At 35.2% G+C, this 26,938-nt stretch overlaps 1 protein-coding gene across 1 annotated transcript in view; it reads right to left on the bottom strand.

Annotated features, from left to right (window-relative positions):
* THSD7B (thrombospondin type 1 domain containing 7B) overlaps window positions 1-26,938 on the bottom strand; it is a 787,061-nt gene that overhangs the window by 579,121 nt on the left and 181,002 nt on the right. Inside the window, exon 2 of the mRNA XM_061199619.1 lies at window positions 16,595-17,405. Coding sequence (XP_061055602.1) covers window positions 16,595-17,405 — 811 coding nt within the window. The remainder of the gene's footprint in view (window positions 1-16,594; window positions 17,406-26,938) is intronic.

Here is a 26,938-nt window from a genome sequence, read left to right as displayed (position 1 = left end):
TATAAACAGCAATCTGCTTACAATGCAAATAACTAGAAATTAAAAATAAACAAAAACAAAACAAAAAGCCTTTCCTATCTGGAAATTAAAATACCTTGCATCAAACACATCTTGGGTGAAAGAGGAAAAACAAAAAGAATCTATAAAAATTTTAAAATAAAATGATGATAAATAAAAACACTACATGTTCAGAATCTATGGGATCCATTTAAAGCAGATATCAGAGGAAAATTGATAACCCTAAACATGCATGTCAATATGAATAAAGATAAATTAATTAAACACCCTATCTAAAAACCTAGAAAAAGAACTAAAATAAACACAAAGTAAACATAAAGAAGTAAATAATGTAGATAACATAAAAACAATAAAGTAAAATCCTGTTTTTTGTGGGTCTTTTTTTGGTCAACCAAATAAACAAACCATTATTTTAAACAAAACTGAAGAGAGGGGCTTCCCTGGTGGTGCAGTGGTTGGGAATCTGCCTGCCAATGCAGGGGACACGGGTTCGAGCCCTGATCTGGGAAGATCCCACATGCCGCGGAGCAACTAGGCCCGTGAGCCACAACTACTGAGCCTGCGCGTCTGGAGCCTGTGCTACGCAACGGGAGAGGCCGCGACAGTGAGAGGCCCGCGCACCGCGATGAAGAGTGGCCCCCACTTGCCGCAACTGGAGAAAGCCCTCGCACAGAAACGAAGACCCAACACAGCCGAAAATAAAAATATAAATAAATAAATAAATTTATAAAAAAAAAAAACTGAAGAGAGAAAGCACACATATATAAAAATAAAAAATGACACAGGATAAATAACTCTTTGTACAGGATATACACCAACCAATATAAATAAATTTGAACATCTGGAGGAATGAGTCATTTCTCTTAAGAATATAGTCTATCAAAATTATTCCTAGTATGAACAGATTAGTCTCCATAGAAAAAAATAGAGAAAGTTTTCAAAGAAATACCTCACAACAAAGCATCAGGTCCAGCTGGATTCACAAAGAAATTCTACCAAACTTTTAGTGACCAGATGGTCCCAAAGCTATATTAATTGTTTAGAACATAGAAAATCAAGGAAAACTTCCACATCATTTTTATAAAGCAAGTATAATAATATCTCAATGAGATTAAAAAGAGCAAAAAGAGAAAGAAAGAAAGAAAATAACAAACTGGAGTATATATTACAAATGAAAAAATGGTTCAGTATTCAAAAATATATTGATATAATTCACCATATCAATAGGTTCAAAGAAAAATATAATATGATCATCTGCAATGACACTCAAAAAGCCTTTGACAGAATTCAATATTAATTCCTAACACAAACTGTTGACAAAAACAGGAATGGATGGATACAGCCTGAATATGATTAATTACACACACACAGACACACACACACACACACACACACACACACACACACACAGGGAGACAGGGAGAATACCACTCCCTCAAAAGGTCCATAATTCTTTAATTCTCAGAACCTAAAGGTATTTTGCATATGTGATTAAATTAAGAATCTTCAAACGGGAAAATGACCCTGGATTATCTTGGTGGCCCCAGTGTAATCTCTAGGTTCCTTATAAGTGAAAAAGCTGTACAAGAGAGTGTGGGTCAGGGAAATCTTTCAGACAAGATCTGAAGAAACTACACTGCCAGCCAGAGAACACAAGCAGTCTTTAGAAGCTGGAAAAGGCAAGCAACCAGATTCTCCACTAGAGCCTCCAGAATAAAGCAGCCTGCTGAGAACTTAATTTTATTCCAGTGAGATCCATTCCAGACTTCTGACCTCCAGAACTGTGAAATAATAAAGGTGTTGTTTTAAGCCACTAAGTTTGTGATAATTTGTTATAGCAGTAATAAAAACTAACAGATATCTCAATCTTAAAACCAGAATCTTACTTAATGGGGAAATTCTGGAGGCATTCTCAATGAGATTTGAAAAAGGGAAGAATGCTCACTGTCTTCACTACTATTTAATATTTTTCTGAATTCAATACACTAGACTAGAGAAAACAATGAGAGTCATGATATTAGAACAGAAGATCTAAAACTCTCTGTGTTTACTTATAACATGATATTATATTTGAAACTGACTAGAAAATAAATGATAAAAAAAGACTCAAATAATAAAAGAATTCATCAAGCTACAAACTATAAAATTAGTATATATAAATCAATAGCATTTTCTGTTAACTACTTAGTGAATTCAACAGATGACAAAACATCTACAGTAGCAACAAAAATATAAAATACTTAAAAAAAAACTTAAGAGTTGTTCAAAATCCCTATAAACAAAACTATAAAACACTAATAGACACAAAAATAGATTTGAGGGACTTCCCTGGTGGCCCAGTGGTAAAGAATCCGCCTTCCAATAGAGGGGATGCGGGTTTGATTCCTGGTCAGGGAACTAAGATCCCACATGCCACAGGGCAACTAAGCCCGTGTGCCACAGCTATTGAGCTCACACGCCTCAACTAGAGAGCCTGCATGCTGCAAACTACAGAGTCCACACGCTCTGAAACTCACGCCACAACTAGAGAAGACAAAACCCGCACGCCACAACTAGAGAGAAGCCCGTGTGCCACAACGAAAGATCCCGCATGCCTCAATGAAGATCCCTCATGCCGCAACTAAGACCCGATGCAGTCAAAAAATAAAATTAAAAAAAATAATAAATAAATCTTTAAAAAAATCAATTTGATACAAATGAAAAGATATCCCTTGCTTTTAATTATGATCTTTCAACATCAAATGTTAGTTCTTTGTACTATCAGAAATTAAATTAAGAAAGCAAATCCCATTTACAATTGCATAAACAAGAATAAAATACCTAGGAAAAATTTTAACCAAGGAGGTGAAAGACCTGTATAATGTACTATTAGACATTAATAAAAGAAATTGAAGAAGACATAAATAAATGGAAAAATATTCCATGCTCATGGACTGGAAGAATTAATATTATTAAAAAGTCCATACCACCCAAAACAATCTATAGATTCAATTCAATCTCTATCAAAATTCCAACGGTATTTTTCACAGAAATAGAACAAACTATCCTAAAATTTATATGAAACCACAAAGGACTCCAAATAGCCAAAGCAATCCTGAGAAAGAAGAACAAAGTTGGAGGTATCATGTTTCCTGATTTCTAACTATATTACCCAAATATTGTAAGCAAAACGGTATGGTACTTGCAGAAAAACCGATGCACGGATCAATGGAACAGAATGGAGAGCACAGAAATAAACCTCCACCTATATTATAAAAAGAGAGAGCTCAGAAATAAAATTACATCTATATGGTCAATTAATTTACAACAAAGGAGCCAAGAATATACAGTGGGGAAAGGACAGTCTCTTCAATAAATGGTGGTGGGAAAACTGGACAGCAGCTTGCAAAAGAGTGAAAATGGACCACTTTCTTACACCATATATAAAAATTAACTCAAAATGAATTAAAGATTTGAATGTAAAACTTGAAACCATAAAACTCCTAGGGAAAAAAAAAAACATAGGAGTTGACATAAGTCTTGACCAGATGGTAAAAAATTTCAAAAGCTTGACAATACACTCTTTTTATAAATTTGTTGATGGAAATGTAAGATGGCATCACTCCCATGAAGGAGAATTTGGCAATATCTAACAAAACTTGTATGTATTTATCTTTTTACCCAGCAATCACACTTCTAGGAATTTATCCTGAAGATATACCTGCAACAATATCAAAATATATGATCCAGGGTTTATTTACTGCAGAATCATTTGTAATTGAAAAATACTGGAAACTACCAAGATGGCCAAGCATAGGAGTTTGTTCAAATAAGCTATGGTGTAGAGTCAGCAAAGTACTATGCAAAAGTAAAAAAAAAATGAAGAAGACCTTTAATAACTTATGTGGAGCAATTTCCAGGAAATAATATTAAGTTTAAAAAAATGCCAAAGAGATTAGATAGTATGCTCTTCTTTGTGTAAGAAAGAAGAGAAAGTATAAAGAAACACAAGGAGGATAAACTAGAAAACAAGAAAGTGCATTATCTACAAGAGGTAGAAGACATAGGATGAAAGTATTGAGGACGGAGTAACACTTCTCTGAATTTAACTTTATGTATACATTTGGCTTTAGAAACATGCTAAAATTAAATATATTTTTAATTAAAATATATATTAAATATATTTTTAAATTAAATCAATAAAGATGAGGAGGGAAAAAAAATCTAAAACTTAAGGAAAACTGGAAAAAAGAACAAAAAGTCCTCTATTCCCATTCCCACCAACACAACAAAAGCAACAAAATATTCTCTACTGTTTTCAAAGAACAACGTACGAAAATAACGTTTTTGTTTGGGGTCTGCATGTGTTTATGTCTGGGGAGTTATAAGAATAGAAAATTTCTTTCCAAATCTACTACGGCGGTAGAAATAAAAAGCAAACAAAGTAATAATGATATTTGAGCTTTAGGAATGATGCTTCTTTTATGGTCTTAAAATTTACTATCTTTCAGGATTTCCTTTCAGGGGAAATCACAGAGTATTCAACTAGAGTGGTCTGAGAATTTAAGGTATGTTTAACATGTACCAAATGATCACAGTGCTTAAAAGATTGTCCATGTTCCCCTATATTAAAAGTAAAATCCATTCCTCTGAATTTTATTCATCCAAACAATAAATAGGAATCATTTTCCTACTCATATAAACAGACTGCCTAGTCTACAGCTCAGAATTCCTAACTCAGATGTCCTCCTACTTAAAAAAAAAAAAAGAAACAGTGAAACAAAACAAAAAACTGAATAGAGAAGACTACTTCATTTCATTAAGTTAAGGCACAGTAAAAGTTCAATAACAGCATCACTCATTATCTGAGAAAAAGAATGGCTGTAGGACAGCTATTTAAAAATGTAATAATGGAACCTCAGAGAAAGTCCTGTCAAAATAAAAGAAAAAATAGGATATGCAATGAGACAATTAATAGATCTTTAAACCCAAGAGGCAAATCAATGATGAGGGAGCACAGTGGCACCAAGAGTAATACAAACTGCCTACCACATTGCAAATAGAACTGTGAAGGGAAAATTGCTTGAGGTGATTATCAAAAGTTACAGTAATCAATGAGAGAGCTACTACAGGGCATCAATTAAAGCTCTGTGGTGTCCTAGATGAAGAAAGTGACTTTCCAGGAAGGCACAAGCAGGAGCTTGCATTATGGAAGTAAAGACGAGGTCCTCCTATTCTAAATGCTAGGACAACCAGCCATTGCCATAATCAAAACAGAGGAAGCAAAATGACATTTGTCCCTACAGTATCACAGAGTCTACCAAAAGGAAAGCAATCTAAAGGTGCATACAAGTACAGAGTAAATGGAATCTGCACTTGAGGATAATTTTTACCTCTTAAGGGAAACAAAGCTCATCCTAGAAGTCAACAGTTACACAAAAATGACAATGTTTTCTTGAATGAATAAGACCCACAAAAAGAAAAATGTATACTTTTTAGAGTTGGATTTGAGCCTTTTTAGAAAAATCCTGTGGGCTATGTTCACATAGTTCATCAGGTTTGATAGAAATAAGACAATATTGTCAACAACTCAACCACACAGTTGTCAAGGATAATGTTTCTGTTTATTGCAGTGGAAGGTAGAGGAACAGAAATGTCCCCACTGAACACCACATTTTCCTAGTAACTCTAGTAACACCGTATTTCCCCACTTTGTGAGTCATTTTATAATTCTTTGATGGCTGAATGGAATGAATAGTATCGATTTCATGGGATAATGGTTTTAAAAAGTTGCTTTAGCTCGACATGCTGCCTAGTACTCAAAAGAGAACAGGGTGACTTCTGGCTCCCATTTCAGCATGTAAGCAGCTTGGAAGGTATCACTTCAGTCCTCACAACAAGACTGGACAAACTGAAAATCAACAACGTTTCTTAGATCCATCAGAGAATTGTAGTCATAGGGCAGATAACTGCTCCAGAAATTGGAGAGACAGAGGTAGATAAAGAGTATCACAAATTACTATTGGAGGAGCAGCCCAGGAGCAGAAACTGCCACTGGAGCCAGTGGCAGGGTAGGAAAACTTGAACTGAAATTGACAAATTACTGGTGGTTCAGTATGGACAAGCTTTTTAGTTAAAAACTCTGGGAGACGGGGGGCAGCCCTGTTAAAGATTCCACATTTTCACGAGTTTCACCTCCAGAAGACCTACCAGGTTATCACAGTGAAGACAAACATCTCTTCATGCTTCCGGCAGGGGAAGGAAAACCTAGCCATTTTGAAATACACCCAGAGAATTCTTAAAAAGGTCTGCCCTCAAAGGAAACTATTTTACCAAAGCCTAACCAACTGGGATTTTACCAGAGCCTAATGGACCTGGGGGGGAGGAAAATACTCAACTCCAGCCCCCTCTAGCCTTCCTGTTTTACCTAAGTGGGGAGGACGAACTGAGAAGTATTTGTGAAGACCTTATCGCAGGGGCACAGGTTCAATAAAAGATTGAGACCTAGTCACGGGACTATAAAACACTTCCCCTCTCCTCAAAATTTGACATATCATCAGTAAGTCTCTTGCACAATTAAAGGAGATAAAAACAGAAATAACTGTATGTCCCAGATTTTATTTAGGAAGAATTCTCTAAGTAATCCCCCCCAAAAAAGGAAGGAAAAGGAAAATAAAAACAAGGACACCAGAGGAAAATTTTAGCCTTTAACACCTATAGCAGTAGCAAACATAGCCTAACTCCTAGCTAGATAAATACAAAACCTCACACTAAAAGCCTATTTATCTCCATTCCTTATACCCAATACATCATATCCAGCTTTCAACAAAAGATTACAAGGCATACTAAAAGACAAAATACAGAGTTTGAAAAGACGTTAGAAGCATCCAATTCAGACTCAGATATAGCACAAATTTTGGCATTATCACGCTGGGAATTTAAGACAACTATGATTAATATGCTGAAGGCTCTCTAATGTAAAAAATAGACAATATGCAACCAAAGATGTGTATTATGAGCATAGAGAGTGAAATTCTATGAAAGAATCAAAAGGAAATGATAGAAATCAAAAACACTGAAACAAAAATGAAGAATGTCCCTCAATAGACTGGACAGAGCCAAAGAAAGAATCACTGAGCTTGAAAAAACATCAAAAGAAACCTCTAAAACTAAAATATAAGGAAAAAAGAAGAATTAAAAAGATATAACAGAATATCCAAGAACTAAAGGACAATTACAAATGGTTTCACATGCATGTAATGGGAATACCAGAAGGAAAAAAAAAAGAGAGAAAGGAACAGAAGAACTGCTTGAAGTAATCATGAGTGAAACTTTTCCAAAATTAATGACAAACAACCAAATCACACATCCAGGATACTCAGGGAACACCAGGCATAGGATAAAGATTAAAAAAAAAAAAAAAAAATCAACACTGGGTATACTATATTCAAACTGTAGGAAATTAAACACAAAGAAAAATCTTGAAAGAAGCTGGAGGTGAGGATGGAAGGTGGAGAAACATCTTACCTAGAGAGAAACAAGGATAAAATTACATCAGATTTTTTTTTTAACATCTTTATTGGAGTATAATTGCTTTGCAATGTTGTGTTATCATCAGATTTTTTTTTTCAGAAACCATTCCAGCAAAATGAGTGGAGTGTTGAAAGAAAAAAATACCACCTACCTAAATTTGCTATCTAGTGTAATTATCTTTCAAAAGTTGAGAAACAAAGAGTTTCTGAAACAAAAACTGTGGGAATTTGTCACCAAGAGACCTGCCTTGCAAAAATGTTAAAAGAAGTTCTTCAGAGAAAAGAAAATAATATAGCTCATGATGACATATTTAAGATCATTTAAAAAGAAAAATGGAGTAACTATGGTTCAGGCATCCAAAATGGAGCCAGGTGGCTATTACGGATATGGTTTCAGACATGTTCCTGCATCACTGAGAACTTGAATTTTCTGAAGTGTACCAAACTCAAGGACACCACCAACCATTTTCAACAACATCTGCTAGCAGCTGCCAGCTGCAACCTTACGGTCTCAAGGTCTCCCCTTGTAAAATATGCAACCATTTTTGGACCCCAAATAACCCTTGCTTATCAAGCACCCTTAGTTCTTGACAGCTCCAATCCTAATTCTTGACAAACAACTATGTAACTTTGTGGTTTTACCTCCATTTTGTAGTCTGGCGGAACACATTTCAAGTACTTCTTGAATATGTGTCTCCCAGGCTATAGTCCTCAGCTTGGCTTGAATAAAACTCTCTTCTGTTTCTTATTATAGATTGTTTACTGATTATTTGTGTTGACACTCAGAAACTTGGATCTACATAAAGAAGGACTGTTTGAAAAGGAATACATGAAGGTAAAATAAAATATTTTATTTTTCTTATTCATAATTAATAGATAATTTGTTCAAAATTATAATAACAATGTATTTGGTGGTTATAGGTTATGGGTAAGTGAAATTAATGACAACAGTGTCTTAAGGGATGGGGAATACTCTATTTATAAGGTACTTGCACTATGTGTGACGTGGTATAGTGTTATCTGAAAGTCACTTGGATTAGTTGTAAATTTACATTGCAGACTGTAGGGCAACTACTGAGAAAGGTAAAAAAAAAAATAACTGATATGCTAAAAGAGGAGACAAATGGCATAATATGAAATGATCAATTAAAATTAGAGAAATGGAAAAACAGAGGAAATAAAAAAGTGGAACAAAGAGCAAGGGCAGTGAACAAAAAAATAATAAATATGGTAGATATTAATCCAAATATAGCAATAATCATTTTAAATGTCAATGATATAAATATAGCAATTAAAGGACTGAGACTGTCAGACTGTCAGGGTGGATAAATAAACACAATCCAACTGTTATCTATAAGAAACTTACTTTAAGTATAAAGATGCAGACAGATTAAATGTAAAGGCATAGAGAAAAATATATCATATTATCAGTAATCAAAGTACCCTGGAATAGTTATATTAATTCCAGACAAAGCAGATGTAAGAGCAAGGAAAATTATCAGGAATAAAGAGAGGCATTACATAACCATAAAGGGGTCAATTTTCCAGGAAGACATAGCAATCCTTGATATGCAAGCACCTATCAATACAGCATCAAAATATGTGAGGCAAAAACTGATAGAACTGCAAAAAAAGAATAGATGAATCTGCTATTATAGTTGGAGACTTCAACACCCCTCTATCAGTAACGGACAGATACAGTAGGCAGAAAGTCAGTAAGAACATAGTTGAACTGAACAGCAGCACCAATCAACTGAATATCATTGACATTTATAGAATACTTCATCCAACAATAGCAGAATACACATTCTTCTCAAGATTATACAGAACATTCACCAAGACAGACCACATTTCTGGGCTGTAAAACACACCTTAACAAACCTAAAAGAATAGAAATTATACAAAATATGCTCTCAAGACACAATGGAATTAAACTACAAATCAAAAACAGAAAGATGGCTGGGGAACCCCCAAATACTAGAGGATTAAATAGAACATTTCTAAACAATACATAGGCAAAGAAGAAAACTCAAAAGAAATTAAACACTTTGAATTAAATCAGAATGAAAATGGAACTTATTAAAATTTGTGGGATGCAGTAAAAGCAGTGTTTAGAGGGAAATTTACGGCACTGAATTCACATATTCGAAAAGAATAATTATCTAAAATCAGTAACCTAAACTTCCACCATAGAATACTAGAAGAAGATCAAATTAAATCCAAAGTAAGCCCAATGAAAATAATGAAAATTAGACTTGAAAGCAATAAAATTAGAAACAGAAAATCAATAGAGAAAATAACTGAAACCAAAAGCTGGTTCTTTGAAAAGTTCAATAAAGTCGATAAACCTCTAGACAGGTTAACTAAGGAAAAGGAGGGAGGTGGGAGAGGGAGGAGAGAGAGAGAGAGTGGGAGAGAGAAAAAGATATATAAAGATATAGATATAGGTATAGATATAGATATAGATATATAGAGAGAGAGGGAGAGGGAGACAGGGAGAGAGGGAGAAAACACAAAGCACTAATATCAGTAATGAAAGAGAGGTCATCACTACCACTAATGATCCCCATGGACCCCAAGGATAATAAAATAATATTATGAACAAGCCTATACCCACAAATTTGTTAACTTAGATGAATGGACCAAGTCCTTAAAAGACACAATCTCCTAAAACTCACCCAAGAAGAAATCTATAATCTGAATAGATCTATTATCTATTAAAGAAATTTAATCAATAATTAATAACCTACCAAAGCAGAAAACATCAGGCCCAGATGGGTTGAATTCTACCAAAAATTCAAGGAAAAAATAATATCAATTCTTGACAATCTATTTCTAAAAATCAAAGCAGAGGACATATTTCCCAACTCATTATATGAGGCCAGCATTATCCTAACACTAAACCTAGACAAAGACCTTATGAAAAAAGAAGACTAAGTCCAATATCTCTCAGGAACATGTACGCAAAAACTCTCAAGAAACTATTAGCAAATAATATCCAACAATGTATAAAAAAAATTAGCAAATAATATCCAACAGTATACTTGGCTATACATATCATATAGCCAAGTATAATTTATTCCAGGTATGCAAAGAGGGTTCAATATTTGACAATCAATTAATGTAATCTATCCTGTTAACAGACTAAGTAAAAAAAATAATATAATCATACCTATATATGCAGAAAAAGCACTTGACTAAAACCAACACCTATGATGATAAAAATTCTCAGCAAACTGGGAATAGAGGAGGACTTCTTCAACTTGATAAAGAATATCTACAGAAACCTACAGTTAGCATCATACTTAATGGTGAGAAACCAGATGCTGTCCTGCTAAGATCAGGAGTAAGACAAGAATGTTCCTTCTCACTACTCCTACTGGACAGCATACTGGAAGTCCTAGATAATGCAACAAGGCAAGAAAAGGAAATAAAAGGTGTACTTACTTGAAAGATATAAAACTGTCTTTTTTGCAAATTATATGCTTGTCTACATAGATAATTCCAAAGAATCAACAAGAGCAATAATAACCAAAAAGAAAAAAAAAACCCTCCTGGAACAAATAAGAAATTATAACAAGGTTGTAGGATACAAGGTTAATATACAAAACTCAACTGCTTTCTTGTATAACAACAATGAATAATTAGAATTTGAAAATAAAAACACAATACATTTATATTAGCACCAATAATATGTAAAATCCTTAAGTGTCAGTCTAACAAAATATATACAAGACCTATATGAGAAAAAGTACAAAAGTCTGATGAAAGAAATCAAAGAAGTTTTAAATATATGGAGAAATATTCCATGTACCTGAATAGAAAGACTCAATATAATCAAGATGTTAGTTCTTCCCAAATTGTTTATACATTATAAGCATTTCCAGTCAAAATCCTGGCAAATTATTCTGTAAATATCCACAAACTGATTCTAAAGTTTATATAGAAAGACAAAAGGTCCAGAACACTCAAGACAATATTAAATACAAAGAAATTCAGAGGACTGACACTATTCAACTTCAAAACTATAAAGCTTCAGTATTTAAGACAGTGTGTTATTGGCAAAGAATAGATAAATAGAAGAATGGAATAAAGATACAGGGCCCAGAAGTAGATCCACACAAATAAAGTCAACTGATCTTCAACAAAGAAGCAAAGGCAATTCGATGAAGAAAAGACAGTCTTTTTAACAAATGGTGCTAGAACAACTGGACATCCACATGTAGAAAAATGAATCCAGACACAGACCACAAGATTTTCACAAAGATTAACTCAAAACAGATCACAGACCCAAATGTAAAATGCAAAACTATAAAACTTCTGGAAGATAACATAGGAGAAAATCTGGTTGACCTTGGGTTTGGTAATGTTTTTTCCGATATAACACCAAAGAATGATCCGTGGAAGAAATATTGACAAATTAGAATTCATTAAGATAAAAAACTACTTCTTTTTTTTTTTAACATCTTTATTAGAGTATAATTGCTTAACAATGGTGTGTTAGTTTCTGCTTTATAACAAAGTGAATCAGGTATACATATACATATGTCCCCATATCTCTTCTCTCTTGCATCTCCCTCCCTCCCACCCTCCCTATCCCACCCCTCTAGGTGGTCACAAAGCACCGAGCTGACCTCGCTGTGCTATGCGGCTGCTTCCCACTAGCTATCTATTTTACGTTCGGTAGTGTATATATGTCCATGCCACTCTCTCACTTTGTCCAGCTTACCCTTCCTCCTCCCTGTATCTTCAAGTCCATTCCCTAGTAGGTCTGCATCTTTATTCCTGTCTTGCCCCTAGGTTCTTCTGACCATTTTTTTTCCTTTTTTTAGATTCCATATATATGTGTTAGCATATGGTATTTTTTTTCTCTTTCTGACTTACTTCACTCTGCATGACAGTCTCTAGGTCCATCCACCTCACTACAAATAACTCAGTTTCATTCCTTTTTATGGCTGAGTAATATTCCGTTGTATATATGTGCCACATCTTTATCCATTCATCTGTTGATGGACACTTACATTGCTTCCATGTTCTGGCTATTGTAAATAGAGCTGCAATGAACATTGTGGTACATGACTCTTTTTGAATTATGGTTTTCTCAGGGTATATGCCCAGTAGTGGGATTGCTGGGTCATATGGTAGTTCTATTTTTAGTTTTTTAAGGAACCTCCATACTGTTCTCCATAGTGGCTGTATCAATTTACATTCTCACCAACAGTGCAAGAGGGTTCCCTTTTCTCCACACCCTCTCCAGCATTTATTGTTTGTAGATTTTTTGATGATGGCCATTCTGACCGGTGTGAGATGATATCTCATTGTAGTTTTGATTTGCATTTCTCTAATGATTAATGATGTTGAGCATTCTTTCATGTGTTTGTTGGCAATCTGTATATCCTCTTTGGAGAAATGTCTATTTAGGTCTTCTGCCCATTTTTGGATTGGGTTGTTTGTTTTTTTGATATTGATCTGCATGAGCTGCTTGTATGTTTTGGAGATTAATCCTTTACCAGTTGCTTCATTTGCAAATATTTTCTCCCATTCTGAGGGTTGTCTTTTCATCTTATTTATGGTTTCCTTTGCTGTGCAAAAGCTTTTACGTTTCATTAGGTCCCATTTGTTTATTTTTGTTTTTAATTTCCATTTCTCTAGGAGGTGGGTCAAAAAGGATCTTGCTGTGATTGATGTCATAAAGTGTTCTGCCTATGTTTTCCTCTAAGAGTTTGATGGTGTCTGGCCTTACATTTAGGTCTTTAATCCATTTTGAGTTTATTTTTGTGTATGGTGTTAGGGAGTGTTCTAATTTCATTCTTTTACATGTAGCTGTCCAGTTTTCCCAGCACCACTTATTGAAGAGGCTGTCTTTTCCCCACTGTATATTCTTGCCTCCTTTATCAAAGATAAGGTGACCATATGTGCGTGGGTTTATCTCTGGGCTTTCTATCCTGTTCCATTGAGCTATATTTCTGTTTTTGTGCCAGTACCATACTGTCTTGATTACTGTAGCTTTGTAGTATAGTCTGAAGTCAGGGAGCCTGATTCCTCCAGCTCCGTTTTTCTTTCTCAAGATTGCTTTGGCTATTCGGGGTCTTTTGTGTTTCCATACAAATTGCGAAATTTTTTGTTCTAGTTCAGTGAAAAATGCCAGTGGTAGTTTGATAGGGATTGCACTGAATCTGTAGATTGCTTTGGGTAGTAGAGTCATTTTCACAATGTTGATTCTTCCAATCCAAGAACATGGTATATCTCTCCATCTATTTGTATCATCTTTAATTTCTTTCATCAGTGTCTTATAATTTTCTGCATACAGGTCTTTTGTCTCCTTAGGTAGGTTTATTCCTAGATATTTTATTCTTTTTGTTGCAATGGTAAATGGGAGTGTTTTCTTAATTTCACTTTCAGATTTTTCATCATTAGTGTATAGGAATGCAAGAGATTTCTGTGCATTAATTTTGTATCCTGCTACCTTACCAAATTCATTGATTAGCTCTAGTAGTTAAAAAACTACTTCTCTGTGAAAGACACTGTTAAGAGAATGAAAAGACAGGTCAAAGACTAGAAGAAAATATTTTTGAAATACATATCTGATTAAGGACTAGTATCCAAAATATATAAAGAACTCTAAATTCAATAATAAAAAAAAAATCAAAAAAAAATAGACAAAAGATCTGAATAGACACCTCACCAAGGAAGACAGAAAGATGGAAAATAAGCCTATAAAAAGATGCTAAACATCATATGTTATTAAGGAACTGCAAATTAAAACAAGGTACTACTACACACCTATTAAAATAGCTAAAATCCAAAACACTGATAACACCAAATGTTGGCCAGGGGGTGAAGCAGAAGGAATTCTCATGATAAAGCCACTTTTGAAGACACTTTGGAATTTCTTACAAAACTGAACATAAATTTATCATAATATCCAGGAATAGTGCCCACTGGTATTTAGGCAAATCAGTTGAAAATTACATTCACATAAAAATTTGCACCTGAATGTTTACAGCAGCTTTATTTATAATTGCTGAAACTTGGAAGTGACAGTAAAATGATCATTGGTTTCCAGGGGTTTGGGGAGAGGAAAGGTGGGATCAGTAGAGGCAGCACAGGAGATTCTTAGGGCAGTGAAACTATTGTGTATGATATAGTACAGGTGGATACATGCCATTATACATTTGTCGAAACCCACTGAATGTACAACACAAAACATGAACTCTAATGTAAACTATGGGCTACAGTAATGTATCAGTATTGGCTCATCCATTGTATCAAATGTATTACACAACTTGTACTAATGCAAGATGTGTGTATGAAACTGTGTATGTGTGGAGAGGGAGTGATGAGGAGACACATGGGAGCTCTAGATCTGCTGTTCAATTTTTCTGTAAATCTAAAATCACTCTAAAAAATAAAGTCTATTAATTTGTTGATAAAAAATAGAACATGGTAAAAAAAACAAGTAAACTATAGACTGAAAACATTCTGTGTAATATCCAATATAGGATATTAAGAAACAATGTTTGTACAGAATCACACATACGTATTCAAACAATAATCATCCAAATTATCTGCTTAATCTTTGGGGCTTCACAGAGGCAGTCAATGAAAGGCAGAAAATCACTCTTCGATGGACTTGCCAAGTTACATCGCATAAATCAGAAAGAAGCATCAAAGATAAAATATGCTCATTTGTGAAGTCGAATGGGAAAAAAAAAAACCAACAATCATCACATTACTTTGTTCTGAAATAGCAGAGGTAGTCCTTTGAGCCAGTTGTGGATCCTAAGAAAACAGTAACTGATGCTAATGATTAATTCTAGCAATGAGTATTTCATCGTTTGGTAATTCCAGTACTACTGAAAGGCATCTTAATTTGGAATAAATTTGGTAATATATCAGTGATTTCATTTAAGACCTTCCAGGAGAAAAGTAAACAGATACTACTTTTAACATATTTCTATGATTTACATCAAGATACGACCATGTAAAGTAAAACAATTACAAATAATTTTGAAGCCTAAACTATTGTTTGTAAAAGTTTTAGTCCATTCCCTCTATAGGTTTATAATTCTAATTATTGCTGTGCAAGTTAATATTTTTATCAAATCAATGCCAAAGAAAACATTCTTGGATTAACTTATTGGTATTAGCACTACTATGAAATATCTACAATTCAGATGTAAAAGAACCTGCTTAATCATTGAAACAAAGTAAACAAACCAAAAACAATTTAAAAAAACGTAAACATGAAGAACAATAAATATTTACATAATTTATATCTTAAATTTGAGAGTGAACTTGAATTTTTATCATTATAATAAATGGTTTAGTCTTTTATTACTGTAGTAACAAAAGACCAATTTTTTATGGAATGAAAGATTCTTTAAATTCTATAGTGCTTTACAATTTTCAAAAATTTTACACATATGATTTCATATAATCCCATAATAACCCCGTTTTTCCCCTACCCCTATATTGCCCCTACCCCTTCCTTCTCCCCCACTGGTAACCACTAGCCTGCCTTCGATATGTATATGTCTGCTTCTTTTTTGTTTTATTCACTAGTTTGTTGTATCTTTTAGATTCCACATATAAGTGATATCATATGGTATTTGTTTTTGTCTGACTTATCTCATTTAGCATAATGCCCTCTGAATCCATCCACATTGCTACAAATGGCAGAATTTCATTCTTTTTTATGGCTGAGCTATATTCCATTATATATATACATACCACACCTTCTTTATCAATTCATTTGTTGATGGATAGTTAGGGCACAAGATCTATTTTTTTAACTGACATATTGATAAAATAGATATGTGAAAATAGATGACTTATCCTATATGGTTGCACTACTACACTAATTACACCAGAGTTCAGAGCATTGCTGGCCTAGACTCTAAAATACACTTGAAACTGAAAACTTCTCAAATGAAACTTGTAAAGACTCAAATCGCAAACCTGATTACAATTTTCCTGTTGTCGAAAATCATAAAGAAATCTTATAAAATTACACTGTAAAATATTTAAGTGAATCAAAGATATAAACACTGAAGGCCTCCTACCTTAACATAGCATTTTTTCCGTCACTTCTTGTACACCAAACCTGGCGGGTTTGATAACCTATCTCTATGTCGCAGGACTTGGAATGGTGATGTGCCTTGTAACTTTGATGTCTAAAGGTGACCAGCTCCTTCGAATCAGAGTTAAAATCCAGAACGGTTCTTCCACTTAGGTTAAGTTCTTTGAGAAGAGGCAGTCGACATTTACTCCACGGTCCAACTTTAAGGCTAAACATATATTCCTCTGCCCCAAGAGGACAGGAAATGGGAGCATCACAGGCTCTTGACTCAGTCAGGTTGGGACACTGCAACCCTCCATAGAGAGGGGGGGCAATGGCTGAGCGAGTTCTATGCTGTAACTGCTTCCCACATCCCTTGCTACACCTGGACCACTGTGAGAACTCAGAGACCACGCAATCCCGCGGGCAAGGGATGAGACAAGCTTGTTCCGTGGGGGGCTGAGGGGCAAAGTGTTCACATATCTCATTCACAGCCACGGTTCTGTTCAGCTTCTGAACACAACGCACCGTCCGGTGCTGCAGCCCATGCTGGGCTGTCACGCACTCTGTAGCCCGAGGTCTGGCTTGCCCCAGGGCGGGAGGAACAAGCACACAGTGGTGCCAGTCAGAAACCTCCCACTGGAAGAGGTCTCTGTGCCAGTCACAGACTCGGAAGCAGCTTCTTTCCTTCGGAGGCCTATTGTTCTCATCACAGTTAGACAGGTGACTCGTCCACCCTTCAAAATGGAAACACCAAAGGGCACGACTCTGGATTCCTCCTGGCCCACAGTCTCCTGTACACCTTCCCCAGGGGCCTGCAGGCAGAAAGACAAGGGTGTCAGTTACTCCAAGATTCCACACCACCATCCACACAAAAACGGGTGAATCTGCACACCTCCTGACACAACCAGTGTGAAATTATGATGAAAAATATAATTGAGTGGCTAAAAATGTGGATTCTACATCAGTTGGCCCTTCTTGAAATCCCAATCCATCTCTTACAGCAGTATCAACTTGGATGAATTACTTCAACTTTCTAAGCCTTAGTTTCCTACATAAGGGAGAAGATAATAAAAGCACTGACGTGTAAAGATGTTCTGAGGATCAGTGACATAATGTGATGGGAAGTAGACAATACACTTTTTTTTTTTAAGACAATACACATTTAATAAATGATTGGTCTCGTTATAATTATTATGTTCCAAAGCCTATATACCTCACTCAATATTAATACTTTCTCGTTAGGCAGAGTTTCATCTAAAAGAAAAGCCCTAAATCCAGGATTTTAATAAACTAGGATTTTTCATGTTTCCAATCCTTCAGCTCACACCTTAAGTAACTCAGAAGAGAAATACATTTTTAAAAATAGCTTGCAAAGCATCCTAAATATATTTTCATTTTCTAAATAGCTCTCCTCTGTTCTGGTTTTTGCTTGCAGAGTGAATTGCGTGAAAAAGAAAAATCTGATACGGGGGGGGGGGCGGGGTGTGGGGGGAAGGTAAGTTAATAAAAGAAGCAGCAGTACCGAATTGTCTCTGGAAATTCTGCCCCGACAATCCTTGAAATATACCTGTTGGGTAAAGCTTCCCATGTTAGCTTGTAATATGCCAAATCTTTTCATTAATGAATTAGTTTTGTGAGAGAGGGTTCAAAAAATGGACAGATGAAAGAGCTACCCACTGATCTTTTTTTGCATCTAATCTATAGACATACCAGCTGGCCTCATCCAGAAGGCTGATCATCTATCTTTCCACGAGGACAGCAAGTAATCACATTTTCTGTCAATGGAAAAAAAAAAAAGTTTCCTCCCTTTTGCTTTACTTAAAAATGTAATATGAGCCTAAAAAAAGTGTATCAGCTTAACCATGTTACGTTTACCCCTTTAATAGGTTTGTGATCATCATAAAGGCATTTCACACCCCAAGAAACATTTTAATTTACACAGGCGAGAGAAAGAAGGTGGTCTTTCTTTCCTTCCCCAAATCTGATCAAACCCCAAATGCCACTTAATTACTTCCTGGAATGTATTTTCATGCACATCCAGTACATTTCTAGGAGCAATAAATGTGTACACAGGCACGTGCATTTAGGAAGAGACGTGCCTCCCCAGAGAAACAGGTATTTGCACTTGCGGCCACATGCTGCAATGAGGATCTCTCACTTCAGCAGGACAACGGTTTTGGGGTTCTAATGTACACAGTCCTCCTGGTTCTTCCTCCCAGCCCTGTTCTGGGTGTGCAAACCTGCTGTTCTAGGCAATACCATGTTAGGTACAGTGCCGATGATTTGTCTCCCTTCAGTGCCCCCGCGCTAGAGTCTCCTCTTGATGAAATGGACAGAGGAGTTTTACTGGATTAAGTCAGCCTATAGTCACCAAAATGCCCTTGGGTTTGCCCACACTCTTCCCTAGGTGAGTTATCCCAGCACTGCCTGCTCAGGGTACAGTAAGTGTACATGGAAAGTGCAGCTTTCAGCACAGGATGATACAATCAACCATCCTTAATTCTGATGATTTCCTCTTCAATCACCCACAGTTTAGTACTCTGCAAAATGAGATGTTCATTGTTACATGACAGCTATTTGCAGGCTCCACATGTCTAGATGTTCTGGAGCAGTTTCAGGTCCAGTATGCCATTCCTTGTCCAGAATCTCAGACCATGCATGCAAATGTTTATTATTACCAAAAACAAAACCAGGTTACTCAGTAAAGGACTATTTCAAAAAATACATGGCTGCAGCAAAATTTAAAAATCTAAAATCAGTCTTGACTTATCTAGGAGTTTGGGATTAACATATACACACTACTATATATAAAATAGATAACCAATAAGGACCGACTGTACAGCACGGGGCACTGTGCTCAATATTTTATAATAATCTATAAGGGAAAAGAATCGGAAAAAGAATATGTATATAAAGAATATATATTCAGTTTATATATATATATATATAAATGAACCACTTTGCTGTACACCTGAAACTAACACACTGTAAATCAACTATACTTCAATTAAAAAAATAAAATAAAATCAGTCTTGAATGATACAAAACAGTTATTGGTTAAAATGAAAACAAAGCTTTTTTGTAAAGCACTGGGTTTTAAAATATAGGCTGTCAGTTTCTCTCTGTTTAGGTATCAAATACACGCAACTCTCTACTTAGGATTTGTTCACGTAAATTAAAGAATATAAGACCAAGAACGTGGTGCCCCTTCTAACCAATCTTGAAAAGCTAACATTAAATTTAATCAGTCTAGAACATCTTACAAAGTGATCCTTATTCTTACTTTTAAAACATCTGATTAGCACATTTTCTTATTATTAATATTCTTCTTCTAAGTTTTTGCCTACTTTCAAAATTGTTAAGGTAGCTCTTTTTTATTTGAAATCATTAATATTTTAAACTGTATAAATTACTATTCTTCCCTCAGCTTTCATATCTCCATCTATACAGAATTTCACCAAACAGCCAAATTTTTTTCTAGATCAATAGAAGACAAAACATAACTATTAAGAAATAATTACTACCATTTGTTAAAGGCTAGCAGTGGTGTGCTGGGCTTGGCTGCTACCAGGGGACTGTTAAATATTCAGGAACTTTACCAGGTGGTTGTTAAATCATTCATGATTTAAAATCAGCCATGGTGGGAGTATTTACACCACATTACAAATCAAGTCACATCAAGGCTTTTTTTTTTTTTAAAACAGAGAGCCAGCTGGTTTATAGTACACCAATGGTGATTTCACAGGTGCCTCCCTTCCTTCCTTCCTTCCTTCCTTATAACAATCCCATGAGGTGGGGCTAGTTTGCTCATTTTATCAGTTGTGGAAAATGAAACTCAGAAGTTACAATGCACACCCAAGGTTACACAGCTAGTGCATGCTAGGCTAGAATGGGACTCCAGATCTGTGGGACCCCAAGCATGGGCTCTTGGCCTGCATTTGAAAAGCGTCTTTTCTAGGGTGCACATTGGTATGTGTGATCCTATGATCACAAGGCAGATCCGTTTGTTCGCTTAGCTATGATCTCTCCTATTTGTTTGTTAATATTCCTTTGGATATGAGTAGAACAAGTCATCAAGGTGGTGTGTGCACCATGATTTCCCCTTCTTGACCCTAGAAATTTAGGGCAGCAGCTCTTGCATAGTAAGACACATGTGTGTTTATAAATATTAGTCAGTGCATTTAGGAAGGCACAGTCAAGGGAGAATAGTTTTTCCGCATGTTAAAGCGAACTCTGCAGACAACTGAAAAACATGTGAATAACAGGCAAACGTAAAGTGAATTGGGTATGCTTGGAATGAATGAAAAACAAATTGCAAACAAGACGTCCAAGATACAGACAAGACCTCTCAGCAATTGACCTATAACAATTTGCATTTCTCAGGCATGGAGAGAAAATGTGTTCCAGGATTTATTCAGTTGTGCTTGGATATGAACTTTAAACACACACACACACACTCACTAGTGAAAATCACATAGCCCTGAGGGATTTTGCCATTTCAAAAAACATGCATATTGAAGTAATAAAATATGACCTGCAGTTTGAAAAATCTTAAATCCCTTGTCCAAGTTCAGAAATAGAAGAGCCAATTAAAATTTTGAGCAGTTGCATGGAGAAAAAGAACATCACTTTTAAGTTTGACATATATATAAAACATATGGTTATATTCAGAATATATATCTGAGATAAATAACCTAAAGAAACAAATAAGAAACCTATGTGTAAACAGCAATCATTTTATACTTAATTGGAAATAAGCCTCAAGTAATACAAATAAAACAAAATTTTCATTGCTCTAGGAGATGGACCCTAAAAGATATTGCTGTGATTTATGTTAAAAAGTGTTCAGCTTATGTTTTCCTCTAAGAGTTTTATAGTATCCAGTCTTACATTTAGGTCTTTAATCAATCTTGAGTTTGAAGGTTCCTTAAAAAACTAAAAACAGAGCTACCATATATGATCCAGCAATCCCATTGCTGGGCATATATATGGAGAAATCCATACTTCGAAAAGATACATGCACCCCAATGTTCATTGCAGCACTGTTTACAATAGCCAAGACATGGAAACAGCCTAAATGTCCATCAACAGATGAATGGATAAAGAAGATGTGGTACATATATGCAATGGAATACTACTCAGCCATAAGAAAGAATGAAATAATGCCATTTGCAGCAACACAGATGGACCTAGAGATTATCATACTAAGTGAAGTAAGTCAGACAGAGAAAGACAAATATCATATGATATCAATTATATGTGGAATCTAAAAGATGATACAAATGAACTTATTTACAAAACAGAAACAGACTCACAGACTTAGAAAGCAAACTTATGGTTACCAAAGGGGTAAGGGGGGTAGGGGGAGGAATAAATTAGGAGGTTGGGATTAACATATACAACTATATGTAAAATACATAAACAACAAGGACTACTGTATAGCACAGGGAACTCTACTCAATACTCTGTAATAACCTATATGGGAAAAGAATCTGAAAAAGAATAGATATATGTATATGTCTAACTGAATCCCTTTGCTGTACACTTGAAACTAACACAACATTGTAAATCAACTATACTCCAATATAAAATAAAAATTTAAAACAAAAAAAAAGAAAAACAAAATTTAGAACAATTAAAGGATTAAAAGTTTAGTTATATACGCAATGGGGCTTTAAATTAACACTTGAAAACATTTCAATGGTGTAATAGGAATAGTAATTTTATACTTGTTTATGTGCACAAAGATTATGTAAAAACACCATCCACGTGCAACTCACTATCCTTTCTATGAGATAAGCACAGCTACTCTGGAATAAACTGTGAAGTATTTAAAGTCACATCAGTTTTAATTAACACGTTAACATTTTGGTTTAGTAAATATTTTGGACACGGAAGGGTAGCATCGGTGAATTCTCAGGTTATATTCACCTTAAAACTGTGTGATTCCTCTTTTTTTTGCCTGTGTTTTTGCAGAAAGTGCAAATCTGTGAATGCTCTAGTGTACTATTCCTCTAGAAGCAGAAAAGTGCTGGCAAATTGTATTCTCTTAATTAAGTTATCCTTAAGTGGAGTAGTTTAGATGAATGTTATCACCCGAACTAAATCATCACAGGTAAGGCAGCTCGTTGGATGCCTGAATTTTAGGTGTAGTAATCAGTAAGAAGCCTGCCACAAAGAAAAAAGAGTATTCCAGAGAACGGGGAATAAACATATTCCCAGGAGCTTTCACACAGTACTCGCCACTGTTTGAGGCAGCAACCCTGATTTAATACCATTCATGCAATAGGAAGAGATGTTTGTTTTATTGTTCATTTTTTTTTCAACCACAGCTTTTATTACCCTGACATTGCTTTATATTTAACTTGGGCAAGAGTACTGAGGAATGACATGAATGACAAACCCGAGCGTTAGAGCCCTAAACAAATTACTGGTGGATAATTACTATGCCAAAGCACTCAGAAGCCTCAGCATTATAAAATGTGACATAAAACAGCGCTGATCTACTTGTAAGATGACTCACCTCCAAGAAATGGCTTGAAATTTCTGTCATAATTTTCACATCTCAAAAAGCTTTCACACTGATCATGGAGGAATTAAAGTAATATCTCCATTACACAGTGGACAATTATCTAGGAAATCACACTTTCGAAAATACATCAAAGAACCCAAGGGATGAAAACAAAAGCAGCCAGCGAGCATTCATTCAGTGAAACAACCATTATTCTTTACCTGCTACTTGATAAGTAGTGTGTTAGACTCTGGGAATATAAAAATGAATGAGACATTAAACACGTGTCACGAGAACTGTGCACTAAATATAATGCCAACATGTTCATGAAGAGGACATCTGGACGCTCCCTCAGGCCTAGCTACACTTAGTTTGTTCACATTATTAACAATCTTAATTTGGTTTCCCAGAGCTCATTAGATAGAAAGCAGCAAACCAGAAGTTGAGAGGGACCACTGGAGGCAGGTACACTGATGAAAGTCAGAAGAGATGATAGTTCCTGAGTCTACATTTCAAAATCTATCATGATAATTAATAACGTCCACTAGCAGAGGATGTATAAAACCACCCAACACTTTCTAACCTCTCAGAGCAAACCTGCTTATTAGATATATCCATTTGTGAGTTATGACTCTGATAGAAACAGACACACAACATAAAAAATGGAGAAACAGAAAAAAAATTTTAATAGGAAGGAATTTAAACCCTAATGCATTTTATTTATTTCTTTTTTATTTTATTTTTTAAAATATTTTATTGGAGTATGGTTGATTTATAATGTTGTGTTAGTTTCAGGTGTACAGCAAAGTGAATCAGTTATACAAATACATATATCCACTCTTTTTTAGATTCTTTTCCCATATAGGCTATTACAGAGTATTGAGCAGAGTTCCCTGTGCTATATGGTAAGTCCTTATTAGTTATCTATTTTATATGTAATAGTGTGTATATGTCAATCCCAATCTTCCAATTTATCCCTCTTCCCCCCTTACCCCCTGGTAAGTTTGTTTTCTACATCTGTAAGTCTATCTCTGTTTTGCAGATAAGTTCATTTGTACCCTTTTTCTAGATTCCACATATAAGCAATATCATATGATATTTGTCTTTATCTGTCTGAGATACTTCACTCAGTATAACAATCTCTAGGTCCATCCATGTTGCTGCAAATGGCATTATTTCATTCTTTTTCATGGCTGAGTAATATTCCATTGTATATATGTACCACATCTTCTTTAATTCCTCTGTTGTAAAAACAACAAACACATGGAGGCTTAACAATATGTTACTAAATAACCAACGGATCACTGAAGAAATCAAAGAGGAAATCAAAAAATACCTAGAGACAAATGACAACGAAAACACGACGATCCGAAACCTGTGGGATGCAGTAAAAGCAGTTCTAAGAGGGAAGTTTAAGCAATACAATCTTACCTCAAGAAACAAGAAAAATCTCAAACAACCTAACCTTATACCTAAAGCAACTAGAGAACTAAGAACAAACAAAACCCAAAGTTAGTAGAAGGAAAATCATAAAGATAAGAGCAGAAATAAATGAAATAGAGACAAAGAAAACAATAGCAAAGATCAATGAAACTAAAAGCTGGTTCTCTTAGAGAAGATAAAATTGATAATCCTGTAGCCAGACTCATCAAGAAAAAAAGGCAGAGGACTCAAATCAATAAAATTAGAATTGAAAAAGAAGTTACAATGTACACCACAGAAATACAAAGGATCATAAGAGACTACTACAGGCAACTATATGCCAAAAAAATGGACAACCTAGAAGAAATGGACAAATTCTTAGAAAGGTACAACCTTCCAAGACTGAACCAGGAAGAAATGGAAAATATGAACAGACCAATCACAAGTACTGAAATTGAAACTGTGATTAAAAATCTTCCAACAAACCAAAGTCCAGGACCAGATGGCTTCACAGGCGAATTCTATCAAATATTTAGAGAAGAGTTAACACCTACCCTTCTGAAACTCTTCCAAAAAATTGTAGAGGAAGGAACACTCCCAAGCTCATTCTATGAGGCCACCATCACCCTGATACCAAAACCAGACAAAGATATCACAAAAAAAGAAAATTACAGGCCAATGTCACTGATGAACATAGACGCAAAAATCCCCAACAAAAAGCTAGCAAACCGAATCCAACAACACATTAAAAGGATCATACACCATGATCAAGTGGGATTTATCCCAGGGATGCAAGGATTTTTCAACATCCACAAATCAACCAATGTGATACACCATATTAACAAATTGAAGAATAAAAACCATATGATCATCTCAGTAGATGCAGAAAAAGCTTTTGACAAAATTCAACACCCATTTATGATGAAAACTTTCCAGAAAGTGGGCATAGAGGGAACCTACCTCAACATAATAAAGGCCATATATGACAAACCCACAGCAAACATCATTCTCAATGGTGAAAAACTGAAACCATTTCCTCTAAGATGAGGAACAAGACAAGCATGTCTGCTCTCGCCACTATTATTCAACATAATTGTGAAAGTCCTAGCCATGGCAATCAGAGAAGGAAAAGAAATAAAAGGAATAAAAATTGGAAAAGAAGAAGTAAAACTGCCACTGTTTGCAGATGACATAATACTATACATAGAAAACCCTAAAGACGCTACCAGAAAACTACTAGAGCTCATCAATGAATTTGGTAAAGTTGCAGAATACAAAATTAATAAACAGAAATCTCTTGCATTCCTATACACTAACAGTGAAAGATCAGAAAGAGAAATCAAGGAAACTGTCCCATTTACTATCGCATCAAAAAGAATATCATTTAAAAAATTCCATTGCACTTTTTACAGTAATCAAAAAAAATCCCTTATTAATACTAAAACTATTTTCAAGATACATATTTATGGCCTGAAAAATAAGTGTGCTGAAGAGTTCTAACAATTATCTTCAGAAAAATTTAACAGCAACAGTTAAGAGATACCAAACAATATTTTCGTAACTATAAAGATACACTTTTGAAGACAGTTCATGATTCCAAGTTCAAGACCACCACAGAGTATCTGGACTGAATATTTATACTTCCAGTAAGCATACATACTGCTGCTAACATCCCAAGCTCTTTTTGCATGATTGTGTTTTGTTTGACACCTAACAGCATGTTCTAAGTCTATTTCATCATTGTGGACAGATGCCTCTGTCACTTATCATTTATGATTATAAATTATTAGTTGCCAGTGGCTAGAACATCCATTAAAAGAAGGCTGACAGCAGAGCAGATTAGAAATATATCTGAATGGCTAATCAGCTAATGCAAACACCACAGAGACAGAAAACCACCTTTTAAAAACTATTTATCAATATTTCTGGTTTCTAAAACTTCTGAATCCTAAAAGGGCATCTCAAACCTCATATACTTCATTGCATCTGGACACAAAGTGGGTCTTTTCAGATTACTCAAATCTACAGCCTGCTAACCAGCTAGATTGTGGGAATGGGAAGGAAATCTTATAGCCCACAGTTTTTGGAGGAGGAAAATGAAGTCCCGACAAATTCAAGGACTTGCTCAAGGTCACACAGTCATTTGGAGCAGAAATGGAACTGACAATTGCCTTCCAGAGGCCCAATCCAGTGATCTTTCCAGTATATCACACTGGCTTCCATTGTAACACTCTACAAATGTAAGGGAAGAAAAAGGGCTCCGTCAATGGTTGTAATCCAAGGTGGAGGGGAGGGGAGGGAGGAAAAAGAGAACAAACAAATGGATATTACATAAAAACACACATTGTACAAGCAACGAACTGCCCGTGAATGCTGAGGGAATTTAGTCTCCTAGATTAGCACCTAGGAACA

Source organism: Eubalaena glacialis, chromosome 1 (genome assembly GCF_028564815.1).
Source record: "Eubalaena glacialis isolate mEubGla1 chromosome 1, mEubGla1.1.hap2.+ XY, whole genome shotgun sequence".
In the NCBI taxonomy this organism is placed as follows: domain Eukaryota; kingdom Metazoa; phylum Chordata; class Mammalia; order Artiodactyla; family Balaenidae; genus Eubalaena; species Eubalaena glacialis.
The sequence above is the reverse complement of the archived record's forward strand: the minus strand, read 5'-3'. Positions and strand labels throughout refer to the sequence as shown.